Genomic DNA, 15,214 nt, shown 5'->3' with positions numbered 1-15,214 from the left:
GAGAGTATGCGACGGGTTCCGTATCCAGCCAAGTTCGCAACGGCCCTATGTAACTGCGATAGGGTGTTAGGGGTTTGCGGAATTCCACATTTCTTTTGCAGTATCCTTGGGTTGGCATGAAGATGATGATGTTAATTAACCAGCGGGTTTATCATGTGACCTGCATTCTCTCCTCTCTCTTCAAAGAACCAAATGTTATTGGTGGTTCATCCCCTCTACAGCATGGTGTCGGCGGTAGCTGATAGAAATGTTTTACCATTATTACAAAGAGCATATCATTCACATAGGATTACTCAGTAAATAACATCTGTCTGACAGAATTAGGCCGGTATCACTTAATCTATGCTGTTTAATGTTGGGTAACATCATTGTGAACCAAGAGATTATCTTGCAAATCCACCCCAGAAATTCTATTAATTCCATCTATTGGTTCATTAAGCTATACCTTTTTCCATTAAAATGGAGGGAGAAACAATGGATAACCACCACTTTTGGAACGGAACATGCTGAGGAGGAAGCTATACATAACAAAGACAACAGAACCCCAAACAATCACGTTCACTTTCTGCGATTTAGGATCCACAATTCGAGGGACCTTCACTGCAAGGAAAATCGTAGCGAATGAGAGGATAGCATCTATGCATTATCAAATATTAGACAATGTAATTGAGAAAATGTAAATGGTATGCTGGACGTATTGGCCGGGGAAACATACATAAAGCTGCAACAATTTGAGTTTCCAAACCAAATTGGTTCGAAAAGCCAGGGGCAAAATAGCTGATACCCCCCTTTCCATCCGGTGCCACATAAGGCACCTTTCTGATGTGGTTGAACATATGTCCGCTGGAGAAAATGAGGATCGCGATCAGGCTTATTGCGGCCCACAGGTTTCTGTTTTGGATAATAGGTACAATAAATCGTGACGACGCGGTAAAGAGAGTTATAGAACCGAGGACTAATGTCGTTGTTGTCATGATTCGTCCATAGTTTATGGGACGGACAATAGGCGGTCTATGGCCTTCTGGGAGGTATCGATTCATCCAATTGAATATCTGGTCTGCGGATAGCGGCCTTGTAAATAGTTAGCAATGGACTTCAGAGTAGAATGAGGATGTATTCTATACCCCGTGATATCATATCGGATAGGGGAGCCATCTGCTTTCGCCCCAGAGCCAACGGTAGGAGGGAAGAACATTAAAATCGGCGCCGTTTGAAGCATAAGCTATCAATGCAATAGTCAGTTAAAAGGTATAAATAGTTTTACTTAATAGATGACTCACTAACCTTCTGAAAAGTATCCCTTCCCCGAGAGAAGTCCAGAGTACCGAAAAGTAATCTAGGTGAGTCCTGACGGACGCCTTTAGTCCAGCTTCGGGCGAGGAGATCCCATTCGGGTTGAACTTCGCGGCAAACCTGGCACCCATATTTCGCATCTGCAGCGGTGAGGATTATGGCAACATGGTAGTCGCGTGGTTTCGATGTCAGGTCATCATACGACTGATCATCAAGTTCAATTGGGGTGCTCAATTTTGCCCGAGTTTGGTAGGTTTCGTACTTGTCAGCAGTAGATTTGGCAGTAGAAGAGATCACTAGGCAAATCAATGCCGTGTATATAGAGAGAGCCCTCATGGCTAATCTCTTTCACTTCAAAAGAAAGTAAGGCGACCAAACACCTGTTCGAAGCTTTTGAAACTTGGTGGGTAATGGCCACTGTGTACGGAGCGAGACTACGAAGCACTCTGGTGCGATCCCTGAACGTCCAATCATCATCATTCATCGCCTGGGTCATGGATTATTAATCCAACCACACCACCCGATCGAGCAACGGATTGCAAGTGCCAGCAGAGAGCTCTAGCATTTGTCAAACTGGCAGGCGATTTTTTCAGAAATAACTAGTGAAATAATCTAGTGCTAATGGCATCACGAAAGCAAAGGAGCTCGGCAGTTCTACAAGATTCGGAGGTAGGTCACCTATCGCTTGTTCAATTTACTTTCACTTGCTCACAAAACATGTGTTAGCTGCTTTCTCCGGCCAGTGCGCGTCTTGAGACAGAATATGAGAAAGCTCTCTGTCATACAAAATTAATTATCGGCGATGAGAAGAATCGGATCATGCGCGTCCAAGCCTTACTTGCGAGCCATGACAAAGACGATCTATGTTCCGAAGTTGAGGATGTGAAGACCCATCTGGCAAGAGCAGAGAAGATTGGTTCGGAAGCGCAGGAGCAGCTGAAGCAAGCACGGAATGAGATTGACTCCTTACGAAATTCTCTCCGAGTCCAGTTAAGGGAAATCGAGCATTTAAAGGCAAGCATTCGGATGTACAGTGATAAGACCCATACTGATACCTCCATAGTCGAACATAAACGAACTACAGGTGACGGCAGCCGACTCGAGTAAACTGCTAGCCGAAAAGCGAGCCATGACGCGGGAGATATCCAATTTAAAACACGAAATTGAGCAGCTGAAATCGCAGGCTTTGTCTCACCAAGCTTTGATGTCGGAGAAGCTCTCGCTAGAACGCCAGCTTCGCTCGCTCGAAGTTGAGCTTCAAAGTGAGAAAAATGCGTTAGAGAAGGCACGGCTGAAGGATGTGGAACAAAATGAGGTGGACAGCAAAATTCTTACCGAACTTGGGGAATTGAACAAGGAGCTTACTAGAGAGAGGCGTGAACGGGAAAAAATCCAGAATGACATGAAGACTGAAGCGCTCGAGTGGGCGCGTCATCGACTCGTTCTTGAAAACAAGCTGACTACTCTTCGAAATAAATTACGTCAGTCAAAAGATGACAGCACCTTAGACCAGCCCACAATACTGGATGATGCTGGATCACCGCAAGAAGACCAGAGACGGAAGAGAAGCACGTCTAGGTTTGAGTCGGATGTAGCGATAACCACTCCAGGAGCAGCCGTAGCTCACCAGAGAATGAGCAGGATGCCTGCTGTTCCTGGCGAGAAGTCAACTTTCTCCACAACGCCATTCCTGAATCGAACCAGTACTACGGCAGAATCTTCCGGCATGTCGGCGAGCGATTCGGATTTAGAGCACGTCCGTAAGCCAGTGAAAAGGATGAAGGAGGATGTTGAAGATAACCGGTCAAAATCTAGCAAACCCTCTCACCCAAAAGCCACAAAGGCGACGAAACGGAGACCCCCACCAAAGTCGCAAAATGTATCCGTTATGGTGAATTCTGATGATGATCACGAAAACACGCAACCCACAAAACGACAAAACGAACCCTCAACGTCAACTACAAATAAAAATGCGGGGACCAAACGGAGGTTTCTGCCGAGGAAGCCAGAGGGCACGTTGTTTGATGATGATGATGAACAAGGATTTGGGGAATCCAGTAAAGATAGAAGGCGGGTTCTGACTGGCTTTCGAGCCCTCGGGGGAGGTCAACTGGGCTTAGGTGCGCCCGGTCGACGGCTTGGTGGTGGTCGAGGATTAGAAGCATATGCAGATATATCTCCTCTACGACGGAATATTCGAGCTGCTCATAGTTAGAAAACTCCTATATAGAAAATGGCAGCATCTTAATGACGTGTTAAATAACTCTGCTGGACAGACGAGGTCAGCCCTTCTCAGAAAGCTTTCATATGAACCTACCCATGTCTATATGTATGCTAAGAGAAAGAATGGCTAGCTAATTACTGTTGTTGCTCTTCGTTGACACCATGAATTTAAGCACGTGATAATATTCAGTGATCGAGTTTTTGAAGATTCACCAATTGGCAGAGAATTGTTAACTCTACACAATTCAAACTCGATTCCCCAATCCCATATGAAATTCCTTAATCTCTTTCTTTCTTACCATGTGTGGCTGCCATCCGGCAAAAGTTTGGGGAGGAAACCGCGGGAACTAATTGAGATATCGAAAAGATATTCGTCGTCGAAGCGATGGCAAGCTCGGCAAGCGAAGGACAAATACTCAAGAGAAGCAGGCGTGAAAGGATTGAAAAGCCGTGCAGCGTTTAAACTTCTACAGGTGCCGTCCCTTCAATGTCCACGTTTGTGCTGCCCTGGCCTGATGATTGACTTCGACAGATCAATGACAGATACAAAATATTTAAGCCCGGTCAAAGCGTAGTAGATTTGGTATGAATGACTGACTACCTCTTTATTTAACAACATCTCTTGGATTCGACTGACTTGATAAGGGTTATGCCCCTGGATCTTGGTCACAGGTTCGACTGCCCCATTTTCCCTCTTCCTTCCATCCTTCAAAGGTTCTAATCATTGTCTTCCAGGTTGCCGTGGATCTCACTCAGCCAAACGGTCGTGTAGTTGGGGTGGATATAATTCCTGCTCAACCTCCGAAAGGTGTCTCGACTATCCAAGGAAACTTCCTCTCGCTGCAGATACAAGCTTATGTCCGAGAATTTCTACGAAACCCTAATCGTGGACGAGCACAAAGCCTCAACCACTTCAAGAATGCCGATCAACGTTCGCAGCCAAAGACCGATGACGAAGTCGAAGAAATTGAAGGATACATTGATCGGGAACGAAGTGCTAGTTCGCACATTACACAGGCAGATGGGGCCAATGAAACTATCCCCGATGTTGCTGTCGGGGATAAAACAGTTGATGTGGTGCTAAGCGACATGTCTGCCCCCTGGGAACAAACAACTGGTTTCTGGAAGAAAAGCCTTAGTGACCCATATCGCAGGATGATGAACACGAGCGGAATGAGCTTTCGAGATCATGCCGGAAGCATGGTATGATTGAAACTAATCTCCTATCAGTCTTTCTTTCTTCCCGTTACTAATGAGAAAACCCTGAAACAGGACCTCTGTAGAGCGGCGCTCGAATTTAGTTTCAACGTTTTAAAAACCGGGGGTCATTTCGTTTGCAAGTTCTATCAAGGGGCCGAAGATAAGGCACTGGAAAAGCAGTTGAAAGAACTATTCCAGACCGTCCATCGGGAGAAACCAGAATCGTCTCGTAGTGTATGTTTACAGGAAGTCCGCTGGCTTTGATCTCTTGCTAACTTTTCTTCTAGGAATCAAAAGAGGCATACTTTATTGGTTTAAGACGGAAACAAAATGCTGCCAAAGACGCCGTCCTCCGCACCTCTAGTTCATACGGATCAAACAGCAGTTAAACCCACAGTGGCGTATTATCTGTGCCCAGAAATTGGCATGCAAAGAATATGTATGCATTAGTCATTTATTCTTATATCCTAAATCATTTCTCCATCGCCTTCTTCGAAATCGCTCGACTCGAAATCAATGGAAGCTGAGGCCTCTTCGGCTACACGCTGGATCTGTGGAATTTAGTTCCAATTACAACCCGTTTTTTCAAGGAGAGACTTACCTCTTTCAAACCGCTCAACTCTTCAACATAATCACGTTCATTTACTGCCTTACGAACGAAATCCCACCCATGGTTTTTGTAGGCATCCATTATGTTACCCGAACAAGCACTACAACAGTTGTAGCTCTTCCCGGACACGATCACGTTCGAAAAATTAGACAAGAAGCCTCTAATTTGATGAGGTACAATTCCAAGAGGGTGATCGATCCGACTTTCTTGTTTGGGGATGGATGCAGGAGCTGCTGGACCACCTGGATGCTGCAAAACAGATACAAACAACTCAACTAACAAAGCAGATGCTATTGCAGCTATACCGGGACGAGTTACTGTGCATTGCTGGTCTAATGTTTGGTCCTTAATAGACTTAAAATGGAGTTAGCACAGAATACACATTTATAAATTGGGACAATGACTCACATCAGCTGGAGCAACAACATCATTACAAAAGTAACATCCCAGTTCTGTCTCTGGCGCCGAGCAATTTTCAACCCCGTGACGCATTACAACATACGTGTCGAAACCCAGCGCTGCATTCATCACTATCTTCCCGGTTGCCTTTCCCATGACGGTTGGTAACCACCGGGCCTCTCGAGTATCCAACAGAACAAAGATCGCATCGTGTTCATCAACGAGCTTCTTGAGTTCTTTAAATTCTAGTTCGGCCTTCGAAGCATCGGTTATTGGATGGCCTGGCATTGGGACGGAGAGCACATAACCAGATGCGTCGACACCTGGATAGATTTCTTCAAGAGCGGCGGCTGCGCGAAGGGCTTTTTTAGCCCCCCCTCCCAAGCAGTCATTAAATCCAAAAAGTGGTTGTCTCACGGGGTTGGAGAATGACACTGTTCCATTATCTACAAACGTAATTTTTCGAACACCCCATCCCTATACCCCCCAGCATCAGTTATTGAGCTGCATATAAGAGACCTTGCTGTTCTCACCAATAAATTGCGCGCAACGTAGCTTCCCAGAGTCCCTGCGCCCAGCAGGAGACATTTTGTATTTTTAATATTCTCGAGATTCAGGTTAGGGCTGATCCTCCACTTCATAAGTTTCAAATTCAGGTCCACCGATTGATCAGCCAGCCTGTTTCCTCTCGTTAGAAACGCTTTGTTCAAAGGTGCTTTTAAAATAATACAAAATCATGAGACAAACCTTCTAGGATCCATATATTCTGTGAGGTTAGTGACTCTTCCGGTTAATTTCCCCGCAGCGTTTCGTTCCCACCCAGTGACTTTGGGCATGGGCATTTGAGACCCGAGCCGCGAGTCATTCGGGTCGGGATGAGCTGTATCTGATCTCAATTTTAAGACAACACTTCGCCCTTGATCCCTTTTCGATTGAACATCACGATATCTAAGAATGTAGACTTCGTTAAGCTTCCATCGCTGGCGGACGAGAACCAACAGGTTCCTCAACATCCAACCTGGAGCATCTGGGTAGTTCGATGGATCAGCGAAGCACACAAAACAATCCTCAGGCAAAGCATCGCGGAAAAATCCGGTTTCAAAGTCTGAAATGGATGAAATTTTCCAGGAAAAGCCGAGTTCTTTAGCAATTGGTGATAAAGATTGCTGGTTATCGACATGCTCTTTGTTAAACACAGCGCCGTCCGATGGACTGTTGACCATGTGCCAATCCTTCCTAGCAAGAAAGAACCCGTGTTGGCGGGCATCAACTCCATATCGCCATGTTTGAACTGCGTCAACGAGGGTAGAACTTTCGTTGCCTGTCAACGGCTTCGGATCCATTACGGATGTCCATGACGGTGCGGAATGGATTGCAGGAAAAGCAAACCAATATGAAAATTTATACTTTTTCAGATCCGCAAATGAAAGCACAATGAATGAAACTAACAAGGATGGGCATGAATAAATGGTCTCATCATTGATTGCATCCCATATCTATTCCCAGCGGATCACCCTCAGTACAAACGTTAGTCTCAGTATGCGGGGTGATGCGTACCATCTTTCCAGTTTGTAGCAAAAGGGCATTCCTGTCAATATTGTGGTATTCTTCAATGGTGTTGACATTCTTTATCATCCCTTCTGCCCTATAGTAGCCAAATGGTACTCTGTGCAATGGAGGTTGTGAGTAAACATCACACTTTTGCCAGTAATGGTTCTACTTACTCATCTCGGGTCAACGCAGTTCCATGAATTTGCATACGGCATGAAGCCTCCGGGCGATCAGCAGATCTGATCTCATAAAGCCCAAGCAGCTTACGAGCGGAGTCATCAAGTTTGTCATGGTTTATCTTCAGCGAAGCTAAGGACGTATAGAAAGGAAGTTCTATATCAGAGGCGAAGGGTGTATACTGCATGTTGGCGACAGGCGACTTGAAATCCTAAGAGGACTTATCTTTTTGGCATAGGAATTCCAGCAAATAAATAACTGATTGTAGTAGAGCGTAGTCCTAGCTTTGTGTGTTCCAACAGGTGATCAACAATGGTCTCGTGGGGACATCAGCTGCGATGAAAGAACACTTGGATATTAGTAACAAAGCTCCCTTATGTTCACCTAGAGGTTATAATAGCCTCCAAAATGAGTTGTATATGCAAAGAAGAGTCGAGATAATGTTCGATAGGTTGGGTTATGATGTAAGATTGCTCCGCCGCCAAGAAACTCTCAAGGGCCGTTGTGAGCTTTGTCACATGATCAGGTTGCATACCAAATGTTTTTGTAAGTTTGTGTGTTGTCAGAAAGCATTTTATTGAAGTTATGGAAAATAAGATCGGGAACCCTCATTAACCTGCTTTTGTCTTGAAGAGGTATTGCATTGAATGTCGTTAAAACTTGCAACGGAAAATCACAGAACGATCAGCACCTCTTTTCGCCGACTATTCCCCAAAAATTATCTAGACCGAAACCATGCTAATAGGGCTATGTGGAGGTCTCTTTGCCAACACCCCGTTTCTATGATTCTTCTTCTTTTTTTCTTTCTTTCTTTTTTTTTTTCCATTTCCGGTGCAGAAGGAGAAGAAGGAAAAATAAATAGAAAACAGAAACTAACGTAGTCTTTAGGAATATGCTCTGGGAAAAACTCCGTTGCTGAATACTTAATCCAGAAACACGGATTCCACCAGCTCCAACTCTCCCATAGACCCGACCATCTTCTTGGACAAAATGAGCTACCTCCATCCTTCGGAAGTCAGGGCCCTAAAAACGGGGCTCACGTATTTCAGACTGTCGATGAACTACTCGATTTCGTAACAAGAAGATGGCAAGATCGTTGGGTTACTACCGATATCTGGGATGAGGCAACGCTGGAAAGGCTCCTCATGAGACCTTATTTCCTTCTCGTAAGCGTCGATGCCCCAGTTAGCCTTAGATGGAGCCGCTTCTCCGAAAGGTACTTGGATATTCTTTCTGCCTTTCACTAGATCTTCTTAGTCCTAACAATATCAGGGCTTGGCGTCGGCAATTGGATCCTCCTGACCTCGAGAAATTCGTTCTTTGGAACGACAAGCACCTATACGACAAGGATATTGGAATTACATACATGACAGACCGTGCTCAGCTTCGATTGTTCAACTCGTCGTCTTCGTTGCATGATTTTCACTCAGCGCTGGAAGAGTTGGATTTAGCCGACGAACGACGTCTCCGCCCTGGCTGGGATCAATATTTCATGCAACTTGCATCCCTGGCGGCCCAACGAAGCAATTGCATGAAGCGACGAGTAGGGTGTGTCCTAGTCCGAGGAAGGCGAGTTATGAGCACAGGATACAACGGGACGCCCCGAAATACGAAAAACTGTAACGAAGGCGGATGTGAGATTTCCAGTCACCTAAGATACTTATGGGAAGCTTTACTAAATTATTTCCAGGCCCTCGTTGCAACTGTGGAGAGGGTGGTGGTGCCGCACTATCCACCTGCCTCTGCATCCACGCAGAAGAAAACGCTCTATTGGAGGCCGGGCGTGAACGGATAGGCGAAGGTGCTACATTATATTGCAATACGTCAGTGTCCCACGATTGCATCTCTGAGCATTCCAGAATAGAAAATTGACTATGTCATTCCTACAGCTGTCCCTGCCTCACTTGCAGTGTGAAAATTGCACAACTTGGCATATCGGAAGTGGTCTACTCGCAAAGCTATAACATGGATAATGAGGTTTGTGCCTGCATTACCACTCATTCGCCTGAATCACCTGAATCACCGGAAGACAAACTACTGACTTACCCCAGACTGCATCAATTTTGAAAGAAGCTGGAGTGAAACTCCGTCAGTTTTTACCTGTAAGTCAAGGCTTTTCCAAATAAAAATACAAATAAAAATAGGACAACAATGTGGTCTAACAGCATTCTAGCCACGTAACGGACTCGTGTACCTCCAAAGGTCTAGTATTATGATTAGTAACGACCACGAAGTATTCAATCCGGAGCTGGCATTATGATGGCAGTGTACACGCGTCATTTACTCGGTAATTTGTAAGCATTTCTCTTTTCTTTCTTTTCATTTCTTTCCTTTTTGAAGTATAGAAAGAGAGAAAGATATATATGAATATAAATAAAAGCGGTATTATCGGCGTGTATCTGTGTTCAAGGAGGAATATCAAAAAATTATATCAAACTTTTGAGGAACGAGTAAGAAATCTCAGTACCAGGGGACCATATCTTATCGCCTACAGGTCCCCAAAGTACCACTTAAAATTTTTGCAAGCTAGTCAATTGGACAATACTAGTACAGTATACGCAGTCATGTAATGTAGATTTTTGTTGGATGCATGCAGACTGGCCACCAGCTTCCAACCACTGGAGATTTGAGATGAGAGTAGTGGCTACGCTCTCTATCTTCCACCATAGCCAGTTTGGTCGTGATTGGCCAATCACGCGGTTCCCTCAATAAAGCTTTTCTAACGTTGAATTTTAAGGCTACGTGACTCATCCCAACTCAATTAACTTCGTGCACAGGGCACATTGGTTTCTGGGACCAAGGCAAAGAATCAGCACTGCTCAGCCATTTGATAGCAGTGTTGCTCTTTTACTCTGGACAAAATGCCAGTTGTCCATCTGCTAGATTATGTAGCGGGCAACATCCGGTCCCTAGCCAATGCCATTGAAAAGGTTGGATATCAAGTCGAATGGATACAATCGCCAGAAGATGTGCAGAATGCAGAGGTTCGTTAGCATATTGATCCCTGGATGTGGGAGACATCGCTAACATTCATATCTGCAGAAACTTATTTTGCCTGGTGTTGGACACTTTGGGCATTGCATAACGCAGCTCTCAAATGGAGGGTATCTGGAGCCAATACAAAAACATATAGCTGCTGGCAAACCTTTTATGGGCATCTGCGTCGGCATGCAGGTTCTCTGCCAAGGTTCTGAAGAGGATCCAACTGTCCATGGTTTGGGGTTAATACCTGTCAGCTTGTCAAGATTTGATTCCACCAGTAAAAGTGTTCCCCACATAGGATGGAATTCAGCCATATGCTCCGGCAAAAACCCTGAGAAATACACCAGTCTGTATGGCCTTAATCCACAGAACAAATACTATTATGTTCATTCATACGCAGCTCCTCACGATGAGAAGGCGCTTGCTGATCAAGGATGGACGGTTGCGACTGCAACTTACGGAGACGAAACATTTATCGGCGCTGTTGGCCGCGATAATATCTTTGCGACACAGTTCCACCCAGAGAAAAGTGGCAAAGCTGGCCTCCGTTCGCTTGAGTTTTTCTTGAAGGGCCAAAGCATTCGAAATTTAGACTCCCCTCCATCCGTTACAAGTACTAGCGGTCTAACGAGACGGGTTATTGCGTGTTTGGACGTCCGTACGAACGATGATGGTGACTTAGTAGTAACAAAGGGGGATCAATATGACGTGCGTGAGAAGAGCGGACACCAAAGCGGAGGACAAGTAAGGAATTTAGGAAAGCCCGTGGAAATGGCGAAACGATATTATGAGCAAGGTGCCGACGAGATTACGTTTTTGAATATTACTTCCTTCCGACATTGCCCTGTCGCAGATGTCCCAATGCTGGAGATTCTGAGGCAAACTTCGAAAACGGTTTTTGTCCCATTGACTATCGGTGGAGGCATCAGGGATACCGTTGACTACGACGGCTCTAGAATTTCGGCCTTGGATATCGCGAAGATGTATTTCAAATCCGGGGCCGATAAGGTTAGCATTGGATCCGATGCAGTTATCGCTGCAGAGGATTACTACGAAAATAACCGCACCCTCAGCGGTCACACTGCAATCGAGACCATATCGAAAGCGTACGGTAACCAAGCCGTAGTAGTTAGTGTCGACCCGAAGCGAATTTATGTTAGTGCGCCTGAAGAGACACCGCATCGGACGATCAAGACGAAATATCCCAATGTTGCTGGTCAAGAATTCTGCTGGTACAGATGCACCATAAAAGGGGGAAGAGAAGGTCGAGATATCGATGTCTACCAGCTTATCAAGGCGGTAGAGGCCATGGGGGCAGGAGAAATCCTCCTTAATTGCATCGACAAGGATGGGAGCAACAGCGGTTTTGATATTGAACTCATCAATGACGTGAAATCTTTTACCACAATTCCAGTTATTGCGTCCAGTGGGGCCGGTAAACCTAGCCATTTTGAAGAAGTTTTCATGGAAACTACCACGGATGCAGCTCTAGGAGCAGGCATGGTACGTACTATTAAACACCTCAAATATGCTCCTTATTACATACTGACCTGGAAACTAGTTCCATCGGAATGAATACACTGTGAGGGATGTAAAAGATTATTTGTCCTCCAGAGGGCTTGTAATCCGTGAATTTGAAGAGTAGCTGCGTGTCAGAAATGATATATCATATCAAGGATTCTGTAATCTCTTACTATTAAGGATCTAATTATCAGAGTTAGAATAAGCAATTCAATCTTTTTATCAATATTTAGTATTTGAATCAATATTCGGACCTTATTCAGTGCTGACAGTTATGAGCCTGAGTTTGCTATCTATTACTATCTATTCAATTATTGTGATATTTATTCATACCAACTTTCTTATCAGCAAAGATATTTATTTGATTATATCTATCTATTCAATCTCACTGATCTTTTTATTAGCAATAATTGCAGCATTATCTATATCTATCTGATTTTTATTAATTTATATATTGATGAGAGATAGCAGTGAATTGTATATTGATTATATCTATATAATTCTATATCAATTATATTTATTCAATTCTATTCTCTGAGCTCTCAGAGTTCTCTACTAAGCATATTATGAAAATAAAAATTGAATAAGATATAAAGAATTTTAAATACATTAATAGTATCAATATTTATTGAAATAAATTTAAAAATATTAGTATAAAAAGCAATAAAAATTGGTTCTGTAACTGGGAATTTCTAAATACAAAACCTCAATATAAAGATGGTTTTTCCACACCACTGTAAGACTTTGTGATTTTAGAGTAGTTCTTGTAACAGATTAGCATTTATTAGTAGTTAACTTATGCAATCAACTTTCTATCATCTATTCACTCTCTTATATACTCTCATATACTCATGAAACACTCCTCTTCTCACAATTCTGTTTCATATTTATATAGTCTCTAACAATTTCTCTATATAATTTTTAATATTTTTCTATTTTATACTTTACTGCAGTATGATTTTTGATATTCTTCTGTTTTAATTCTTTTTCTATAAAAATTTTTTTATACAATCTTTTCTTCTAATCTTTCTTCTCTTTTTTTTCTTAATTAATTTGTAAACTGTTATCAGAATAGTATCAAGTTTGTTGATAGTATTATTGAAATAAATTATATAAACTGTATAGATAATGTAAATAATTTAATCTGCAATATCAGTAATTTCTATTTAATTGATAATATATTTATTATATTATAAATTGATTCATCTGTATTAGTCTGAGTACTCTGTATTTACAATTATATCTAGATATTTAAATTAAATTTAAAAATAAGTTATTCAAGTTCTACAAAGCTGCATTATTATAATAGTACTATAAAAAAATCTAAATACTTAGAAATTTATAATTATATATCTGTAAAGAGATCAGAATATCTATAAAGTATTTTCTTTAAAGAAAAAGAACTGAATTTTCTGATCTTCAAGTTATCAGAATCAAGAATTATAATTTTATATAAAAATAAAATAAACTATAAATATCTCTATAAATACTTCTTTATAAATAAAAACTGAAATTTTATAGAAGATAATATTAAACTCTATAGCTTTCTTCAGCAGTAATTTCTGTAGATAATAAAACTTTAATAACAACTGAATAATCTGAATATAAATACATTAAAAATTATATAAATATTAATATTTTTTATATATAAAAGAAGAGAACATCTCTCTCTTCTCAATAAATTTATGAAAAAACTCTTGATTTACTTAGTCTGAAAATAAAAGATAAAAACTAAGTTTAAAAAAGATAAATCTGTGATAGACTCTCTGCTCTTATAAATTTACTATATTTATAATTAATTAAAAAAAAATACTCTAGTCAAATTTCAATCTTGAATTGAGTTATATATATATAAAATATACATCTCTGAAAAAGTCTTTCATCAACTAGATATTCTATTTTTAAACTCTATACTTTAAATATATATAATACAATGATTGAATAGAAACTATCAGAGAAATATATTACTGATGAATTATCTATCTAATTTTAACAGTAAAATATATAAAATAAAAGATCAGAACTAAGATAATATTATTAAAATCAATTTTTTAAATCAGTATATTAATTTTAAACTGCTCAAACTCTGTATTTTATATCTTATATTTATATATTACTATAACTACTGCATCTATTTATATCAACTTAATAATAATTTTATATACTTCAATACTATTCAAGAAAAATATAATAATTATAGATAGAATTATATATCTATTAATATATTAATTACATCAGCTGTCTCTATAAATACTATAAATTAAATCTTTTATATAAATATAGAATAATCAAAAATATCTGATTTCTTTGAATAAAAAATTATTGATTGAATTATCTGAAATATCTGTATTTATTGTAATAAATCAGAGTATTTTATAAATCAGTATATCAATACAGTAGCTTCTGCTTCTATACTGTAAATAAATACAACTATATTTATAAATAAATAAAAATAGAGAAAAAAAGAGCTCTTACTCTAAAATATAAATAAAAATTTAAAAAATAAAAAATTAACTGAAGATTTGAGTAGAAAATACAAACAGATTGTGATGAGTTAGTATTTATTAGTAGTTAACTTACACAATCAACTCTCTATCATCTATTCACTTTTTTATATACTCTCATGTATTCACAAAACACTTCTCTTCTCACAATTTTATTTTATATTTATATAGTCTCTAATAATTTCTCTGTATAACTTTTAATATTCTTTCACTTTATATTTCACTGCAGTATAATCTCTGATATTCTTCTATTTCAATTCTTCTTCTATAAGAATTCTTTTATACAATCTCTTTTTCTGATTTTTCTTCTCTTTCTTTTCTTAATTAATTTGTAAACTATTATCAGAATAGTATCAAATTTGTTGATAGTATCATTGAAATAAATTGTATAAATTATACAGATGATATAAATGATTTAATTTATAATATCAATAATTTCTGTTTAATTGATAATATGTTTATTATATTACAAATTGATTTATCTGTGTCAGCTTAAATACTCTGTATTTATAATTGCATTTAGATACTTAAGTTAAATTTAAGAATAAGTTATTCAAATTCTATAAAACTGCATCACTGTAATAGTGCTGTGAAGAAGCTTAAATATTTAAAAGTTTATAACTATATATCTGTAAAGAAATCAGAGTATTTATAAAGTATTTTTTTTAAAGAATAAGAACTGAATCTTCTAATCTTCAAGTTATCAGAATTAAAAATTATAATTTTATATAAAAATAAAATAAATTATAAATAT

General features: G+C 40.0%; 6 protein-coding genes across 6 annotated transcripts; 4 read left to right on the top strand and 2 right to left on the bottom strand.

Annotated features, from left to right (window-relative positions):
• Window positions 1-454: 454 nt before the first annotated feature.
• Window positions 455-1,664, bottom strand: HCBG_05289 (dolichyl-diphosphooligosaccharide-protein glycotransferase; the record flags this gene model as incomplete). Its single annotated transcript, XM_045432338.1, has 4 exons — window positions 455-636; window positions 716-1,071; window positions 1,125-1,222; window positions 1,285-1,664. The coding sequence occupies 4 exons, from the start codon at window positions 1,627-1,629 to the stop codon at window positions 455-457; spliced, it is 981 nt and encodes a 326-aa protein (XP_045286454.1).
• Window positions 1,665-1,880: 216 nt separating this feature from the next.
• Window positions 1,881-3,556, top strand: HCBG_05288 (uncharacterized protein; the record flags this gene model as incomplete). The annotated part of the gene is made up of 3 exons (XM_045432337.1): window positions 1,881-1,962; window positions 2,020-2,307; window positions 2,357-3,556. 3 exons carry the CDS (start codon window positions 1,915-1,917, stop codon window positions 3,506-3,508), a joined length of 1,488 nt encoding a protein of 495 aa, XP_045286453.1.
• A 220-nt stretch (window positions 3,557-3,776) lies between these two features.
• Window positions 3,777-5,324, top strand: HCBG_05287 (cell division cycle protein; the record flags this gene model as incomplete). Its single annotated transcript, XM_045432336.1, has 6 exons — window positions 3,777-3,989; window positions 4,049-4,099; window positions 4,162-4,188; window positions 4,252-4,719; window positions 4,789-4,950; window positions 5,004-5,324. The coding sequence occupies 6 exons, from the start codon at window positions 3,786-3,788 to the stop codon at window positions 5,103-5,105; spliced, it is 1,014 nt and encodes a 337-aa protein (XP_045286452.1).
• On the bottom strand, window positions 4,675-7,866 carry HCBG_05286 (uncharacterized protein; the record flags this gene model as incomplete). Its single annotated transcript, XM_045432335.1, has 7 exons — window positions 4,675-5,267; window positions 5,318-5,680; window positions 5,735-6,202; window positions 6,259-6,403; window positions 6,473-7,221; window positions 7,283-7,391; window positions 7,450-7,866. The coding sequence occupies 7 exons, from the start codon at window positions 7,638-7,640 to the stop codon at window positions 5,184-5,186; spliced, it is 2,109 nt and encodes a 702-aa protein (XP_045286451.1).
• Window positions 7,867-8,039: 173 nt separating this feature from the next.
• Window positions 8,040-10,047, top strand: HCBG_05285 (deoxycytidylate deaminase; the record flags this gene model as incomplete). The annotated part of the gene is made up of 7 exons (XM_045432334.1): window positions 8,040-8,210; window positions 8,342-8,669; window positions 8,726-9,087; window positions 9,144-9,276; window positions 9,343-9,430; window positions 9,505-9,555; window positions 9,627-10,047. 7 exons carry the CDS (start codon window positions 8,189-8,191, stop codon window positions 9,711-9,713), a joined length of 1,071 nt encoding a protein of 356 aa, XP_045286450.1.
• A 217-nt stretch (window positions 10,048-10,264) lies between these two features.
• On the top strand, window positions 10,265-12,085 carry HCBG_05284 (imidazole glycerol phosphate synthase hisHF; the record flags this gene model as incomplete). Its single annotated transcript, XM_045432333.1, has 3 exons — window positions 10,265-10,437; window positions 10,496-11,938; window positions 11,997-12,085. The coding sequence occupies 3 exons, from the start codon at window positions 10,315-10,317 to the stop codon at window positions 12,078-12,080; spliced, it is 1,650 nt and encodes a 549-aa protein (XP_045286449.1).
• Between the last annotated feature and the right edge of the window lie 3,129 nt (window positions 12,086-15,214).

The sequence above is a fragment of the Histoplasma capsulatum genome (genome assembly GCF_000150115.1).
Source record: "Histoplasma capsulatum G186AR genomic scaffold supercont2.7, whole genome shotgun sequence".
NCBI lineage: Eukaryota > Fungi > Ascomycota > Eurotiomycetes > Onygenales > Ajellomycetaceae > Histoplasma > Histoplasma capsulatum.
Note: the sequence above shows the minus strand (reverse complement) of the source record. Positions and strands in the feature narration are given on the sequence as shown.